Here is a 7,085-nt window from a genome sequence, read left to right on the forward strand (position 1 = left end):
ATAAGGCCAAAGTGTTAGCAAACATCTAGAGGTTATGGAACAACATTAGCATTTATTTGGAGCCATGTGTTTGTCCACCTGATGAACTCAAGTGTAATATTAACTTTCCTTTTAGCTTTGGTTTTGGTTTTGACCAAATCTTTAGAGAGAAAAATCTGACTTTTTATATGTTTAAAGCTCCATTATGTTCACCAGCTAATGTTGCTAATGTTGCTAACAGTGCTTGGTGAGTAATGTACAGTGAGTATATCAGAGCTTTACTGAAAACAGCTGATTATGTTAGGAAACATGGGCATTAAGCAGTTTAATGGACACAAAATAGTAACATTATGAGCCAAAACACTAAAACATTAAGCTAAAAGATGCTAAATAAAGATGCTAGCTAAAGTTTATGAGGCCAAAGTGTTAGCAAACATCACAACAGAGGTTATGGAACAACATTAGCATTTATTTGGAGTCATGTGTTTGTCCACCTGATGAACTCAAGTGTAATATTAACTTTCCTTTTAGCTTTGGTTTTGGTTTTGACCAAATCCTGAGAGAGAAATCTGACTTTTTATCTGTTTAAAGCTCCATTATGTTCACCAGCTAATGTTGCTAATGTTGCTAACAGTGCTTGGTGAGTAATTTACAGTGAGTATATCAGAGCTTTACTGAAAACAGCTGATTATGTTAGGAAACATGGGCATTAAGCAGTTTAATGGTCACAAAATAGTAACATTATGAGCCAAAATACTAAAACATTAAGCTGAAAGATGCTAAATAAAGATGCTAGCTAAAGTTTATGAGGCCAAAGTGTTAGCAAACATCTAGAGGTTATGGAACAACATTAGCATTTATTTGGAGTCATGTGTCTGTCCACCTGATGAACTCAAGTGTGATATTAACTCTCCTTTTAGCTTTGGTTTTGGTTTTGACCAAATCCTTAGAGAGAAATCTGACTTTTTAGCTGTTTAACCCTCCATTATGTTCACCAGCTAGCTAGTCACTATGCGCCATGTGGTGCTTGGTGGGTAATGTACAGTGAGTATATCAGAGCTTTTTTGCTGGAAATTGATGCTTATGATAGGAAACATGGAGGTTAGGCAGTTAAATGGACCCATAATAGTACAACTGGGAGCCAAAACACCAAAACACCAAAACAAATAAGCTGAAAGATACTAAAATGCTCCAAATCCTCCAAATTACAAGTGTGCCCTTTAATATGCAGTCATGCAGTCATGCTTTGGTTTTGGTTTTGACCAAATCCTAAGGGAAAATCTGACTTTTTAGCTGTTTAAAGCTCCATTATGTTCACCAGCTAGTCACTAATGTTGCTAATGGTGCTTGGTGGGTAATGTACAGTGAGTATATCGGAGCTTTTTTGCTGGAAATTGATGATTATGAGAGGAAACGTAGAGGTTAAGCAGTTAAATGGACCCAAAACAGTAAAATTGTGAGCCAAAACACTAAAACATTAAGCTGAAAGATGCTAAATAAAGATGCTAGCTAAAGTTTATAAGGCCAAAGTGTTAGCAAACATGCAGAGGTTATGGAACAACATTTGCATTTATTTGGAGTCATGTGTCTGTCCACCTGATGAACTCAAGTGTAACTTTCTTTTTAGCTTTGGTTTTGGTTTTGACCAAATCCTGAGAGAAAAATCTGACTTTTTAGCTGTTTAACCCTCCATTATGTTCACCAGCTAATGTTGCTAATGGTGCCTATCTGCTATGTGGTGCTTGGTGGGTAATGTACAGTGAGTATATTGGAGCTTTTTTTGCTGGAAATTGATGATTATGAGAGGAAACGTAGAGGTTAAGCAGTTAAATGGACCCAAAACAGTAAAATTGTGAGCAAAAACACTAAAACATTAAGCTGAAAGATGCTAAGTCATGTGTTTGTCCACCTGATGAACTCAAGTGTAATATTAACTTTCTTTTTAGCTTTGGTTTTGGTTTTGGTTTTGACCAAATCCTGAGAGAGAAATCTGACTTTTTAGCTGTTTAAAGCTCCATTATGCCTATCTGCTATGTGGTGCTTGGTGGGTAATGTACAGTGAGTATATCAAAGCTTTTGAAAATTGATGCTTATGATAGGAAACATGGAGGTTAAGCAGTTCAATGGACCAAAAATAGTATAACTGGGAGCCAAAACACTAAAAAAAAATAAGCTGAAAGATACTAAAATGCTCCAAATCCTCCAAATTACAAGTGTGCCCTTTAATATGCAGTCATCTGAACCTCCTCAGTTAAGGTCAACTAAATCAATCTTTAATATACGTCAGCGTACAATGGGTTTATCAGAGCTTTTTTACTGAAAACAGCTGATTGTGGAGCAGTTAAATGGACCCAAAACAGTAAAATAGCTAGCCAAAACACTAAAACAATAAGCTGAAAGATGCTAAATATAGATGCTAGATAAAGTTTATAAGGAAACATGGAGGTTAGAGCAGTTAAATGGACCTGAAATAGTATTGACTGGAAGCCAAAACACCGAAACAATAAGCTGAAAGATGCCAGAATGCTCCTAATAACAAGTATGCCCTCAACCTCATCAGTTAATATTGTATTTTAAAAAGGTCAAATATATCAATCTTTAATCTACGTCATGCTTGAGATTAAAATTGACCTGACCTGGATTTTTAGATTTAAGTGTTCGTCACAGTCTCCCAGAAAGGATCAGATTCAGTTGTTTATCACCATCTGAGATATTTCCTCCTCTGCCAGGTGTGAGAAGACACTCAACTCCTCGTTCCTCTGACTCATTCTGTGAAAGGCAAAACCGAGAGCCTTCTCTGGCACCGAAAACTGGGCCTGAATTTCTGCTGCACTCTTCAAGATTGCACGATTTGTCATGTGCCTAATCTGGAAGTCATCAGGCGCTGTGTTTAGTTTTGAGCGCGCTGGTGGAGGAGGAAGGGAGCCACAGGGTTGTGCCAGAGGCTTTCTCTGTAGTCCACATGGAGGGAGGAACATCTGGGCAGGGAACTCTTCGGATCACACACACACACACACACACACACACATATAAATGTAAAGAGGTAAATGCACCACTAATAGAAAATCAAACAGAGGCTAGAGGTGGGAAATGTATGGGTAATTTAAAAAATAAGAGACGCACACACACACACACTCTCACACACACACACACACACATATATACACACATGGAGAGTTCAGTTCTGCATCAGTGGAAAAACTGATCACCCGCTGGCTGGAAAACGTACCCACCCCCACCTCAAGGGCCAAACCGAGGTCTCAGCACCAAACTGGCTGCTCCACTTGCTGCATCTCCTCCCTCCTCCCTCCTTCCTCCTCCTCCTCCTCCTCCTCCTCCCTCCTGCCCTCCTTCCTCCCTCCGGCTTCCACAGTGAGGTTTTCACTACGTAAAAAGTGAAAAAATGAAACCAAACCTTATTTTTTCCCTTCTCTTTTTATTCATTTGGCAAAAACAAATGGGAATAGATAGGACACACTATCTATGACTCCACAGACTCCACTCCCTGAAACCAGACATTACTAATAACAGCAATACTTCAATAATGTGCGTCCTCATCATTCAGTCCACGTCTTTGTGCACAGATTACAGGATGTCTGCTTGAATGAGAACGAAGACCCCCGCGGGGTTAAGAGAGAGACCCCTTCATAAGGTCATCTTTCAGCTTTTTAGGCTTAGGATTTAAGCTCACTTCATGTTACAAAATAAAATGCACCACAGAGCTCGCATCGCTTTGTGTCCTCCGCTCACGTCCCCTCCGTGAAGATACATTTCAAGGGTCTGCAAACACATGAATCATTCAAATGACAGTACAATCTGCAAGCTTTAACAACAAAAAAAAAAAAAAAAAAAAAAGGACATCCACTCTGAGCTGAGCCTGTTTATTCTGTGAGTAGTTTATTCTGACTGAGTAGTGGTTCCCTTGTTGAGTTAATACTCACACATAGCAAACAGATAAAAAAAAAAGAAAAGAAGATCCAGGTTTGCTTTGCTGGTCGTGGTCGTCTGGAAACAGAAACACCAGTGTGTGTGTTTTTTCTTCTTCTTCTTCTTCTTTTTTTTCCTTTTTTTTTTCTTAACAAGGCAAGAGTGACATCATCAGCGCAGCCTGGATCAAGCTGACCATCAAATCTGCAATCATTACTATGTACAATATATATATAATCACACGTATTTACAGGACAGGTGGTGACGGACGAAGCCTCTCCACATGCTTTTTTTTTTTTTTTAAACATGAATACAATAACAGACACAGCACCTCTAGTGGCAGAAAGAGACACACACAAACACACGTTGAGGAAAAAAAAAACTTGGCACTTGTAGATTTTTCCCACATAAACACAAAACAGAGACAAAAATAAGAGTCAGTCTTAGTGGTAAACAATGCAGGCGCCTCTCTTCCACAGGCCGGCCTCAGGAGAAAAATGCAAAAAGGCAGGTGTTGATCATTATTGGCCTGTCTCTCTTTCGCTCTTCTTCTTCTTCTTCTTCTTCCTTCTCTTTCTGGAAAAAAGTATCTGAGGCTCAGAGGAGGCAGATCAGGCTCTTGCCCTCCTCGATCTCCTCCTGGACTTTGTCGCTGGAGGTGGCGATCTCGGCCTGCGCGGAGAAGACGGCACAGATGAAGGTGAGCACCGTGCCGCCCATGGCAGTGTAGAAGGCCCAGCCCATGGAGCAGAGACCGGCCCGGTATGGAGCGGCGTCATGGCCGCAGTACAGCTGGACTTTGTCTGAGCCCCAGCCAGCGGGGTACAACATCAGACCCAGGATCAGGAACAGACCTGCGAGAAGAGGGGCAAAGAGAAGGATGTTCAATAAACTGATGGGAGTTTAACCTTCATGTTGTCCTCCAGGGTCAAATTGACCCCGTCTGTTTTGACTGTTCCTTCTTTCCTTCCTCTATCCCCCTTCCTCCCTCCCTCCTTCCCTCCTTCCCTTCCTCCCTTCCTTCTTTCCTCTGTCTTTCTTTTCTCCCTTCCTGTTTTCCTTTCTCCCTCCCTCGTTCCTTCTTTACTCCCTCCCTCCCTCCCTCCTACCTTCCTTCCTTCTTCCTTCCTCCTTTCCTTCCTTCCTCCCTCCATTCCTTCCTTCTTCCTTCCATCGTTCCTTCATTCCTTCCCTCCTTCCTCCCTTCCATCTTTCCTTCCCTCCATCCTTCCTTCCTTCTTCCTCCCTTCCATCTTTCCTTCCTTCTTCCTCCCTTCCATCTTTCCTTCCTTCCTTCCTTCCTCCCTTCCATCTTTCCTTGCTTCCTTCCTTCCTTCCTTCCTTCCGTGTTCCCAAAGAGCCTGCTGTTGATTAGGACGCAATGCCGCATAACTACAACATCTGTGTTTCAAGTCACAAAAGCAGACTCTTGTTCCCAATCTCTTTGTCTTCACTCGTTTCTTATCACCTTTTATTGTCACTATAATAAAGGGATAAAGCTCCCTCTAAAAAATATAAATATAGATATAAAAAACTTGTGATATTCAGCTTAATCTGAAGAGTTTTTGACCACTGGTTTATATATCTTTACACTAAAGGACACAGTTGTACACACATCAGCATAAAACGCCAAAATATCCAAATATCCAACAAAAATCTACTTTGCAATTACTAATGTGAGAAACACTGAATATGACCACAGCTGCGGAGTTTCCCATTGCATGTCATAGTTATTTAACTTTCTGTTTGTTTATTTAGCTGAGGCCATTAAGATAAACACTGTGACATAGCGATGAGTAATGCAGCATTTATAATGTAAATACAGTAGGGTGTCCAGCTGAGGCCTAATCTCTGGTTAGGCTTTTAAAACTTAGTTCAAACAAGCAAAACAAGTGAATCAGTGAAACAGAATCAGGATAAAAACTACATGACAAATAAAAACTGTGTAAATATACCCTGCATCGCTTCAAATACAGAAGAAATGATGCCATTTTTATGAAATATAATATTAAGGTTATTAAGCTTTAGAGGAAATGACGAGATGTGTTACATTACAAAGCAAAAGCCTCATATTTAACCCTCCTGTCGTCCTCCCGGGTCAAATTGACCCCATCTCTCTTTTGACTGTTCCTTCTTCCGTCTTTCTTCAATTTTTCCTTCCTTCTTCCCTTCTATCCTTCCTCCTTTCCCCCTCCCTCCTTACTCCTTTCCTTCCTTCCTTCCTTCCTTCCTTCCTTCCTTCCTCCTTTCCTCCCTCCTTACTCCTTTCCTTCCTTCCTTCCTTCCTTCCTCCTTTCCTCCCTCCCTCCTTACCTTCCTCTTTTCGTCCTTACTACTTTCCTTCCTTCCTTCCTTCCTTCCTTCCTTCCTTCCTTCTCTCCTAAATTCCTTCCTCTTTTCATCCTTACTCCTTTCCTTCCTTCCTCTTTTCCTCCCTCCCTCCTTCCTTCCTCCTTTCCTTCCTTCCTTCTCTCCTAATTTCCTTCCTCTTTTCATCCTTACTCCTTTCCTCCCTCCCTCCCTCCCTCCCTCCCTCCCTCCTTATTCCTTTCCTTCCTTCCTCCTGTCCTCCTGTCCTTCTTTCCTCTTTAATGAATCATTCTGTAATAATTATGTGAAGCTCTGACTCTCAGCTGATAGATTGATTGACCATGTTGCATGTGTGTAATAAACGTCACAATGTTGGGAGAACAAGTACAAGTCGGTTGGGAAAAGTAGACCAACAGCTCCGTCACTCACAATCAAGCTGTGTGAGAGGCATCACATCGAGTCCCTTTCGCTAACTGATTACCTGGGAGTAAGTCTAGATTGGGTTTGATTACATTAAAAATCCACCACATGGCACCTTTAATATTCTTAGAGCCTCAAAGAGTTAAAAATATAGAGTTTGTCCTGATGGGGGCGTGAAAATTAGAGATTAAACTGGGTGCATACCTAAAACTTTGACTTTCTGATAGGCTAATAATAGGCTCATTGAAGGCTTATTGTAATGTACAATGTACCAAATCTAGTATGGGATCATCCTCTGGAAACGCTGAATATTCATATTTCATTCTATAGCAGTCTTGCCAGTATTTAACATCAGCATCTTTGGGTAAAAACAGGTTCGGGGGGGGATTTCAGTTAATGATGACTGCTGCAGAATATATCTCTCTGTGAGCTCCACATATCTCTAGTAC

The 7,085-nt window shown here is 40.9% G+C and overlaps 1 protein-coding gene across 2 annotated transcripts in view; it reads right to left on the reverse strand.

Moving 5' to 3' along the window:
* Nucleotides 1-3,398: 3,398 nt before the first annotated feature.
* Nucleotides 3,399-7,085, reverse strand: part of LOC128380436 (LHFPL tetraspan subfamily member 2a protein) — a 34,959-nt gene continuing 31,272 nt past the window's right edge. For both annotated transcript variants that reach the window (XM_053340247.1, XM_053340248.1), the window contains exon 3: nucleotides 3,399-4,760. In XM_053340247.1, the coding sequence (XP_053196222.1) occupies nucleotides 4,504-4,760 (257 nt within the window). In that variant the 3' untranslated portion in view covers nucleotides 3,399-4,503. The remainder of the gene's footprint in view (nucleotides 4,761-7,085) is intronic.

The sequence above is a fragment of the Scomber japonicus genome, chromosome 19 (assembly GCF_027409825.1).
Source record: "Scomber japonicus isolate fScoJap1 chromosome 19, fScoJap1.pri, whole genome shotgun sequence".
NCBI classification, from domain to species: Eukaryota; Metazoa; Chordata; class Actinopteri; order Scombriformes; family Scombridae; genus Scomber; species Scomber japonicus.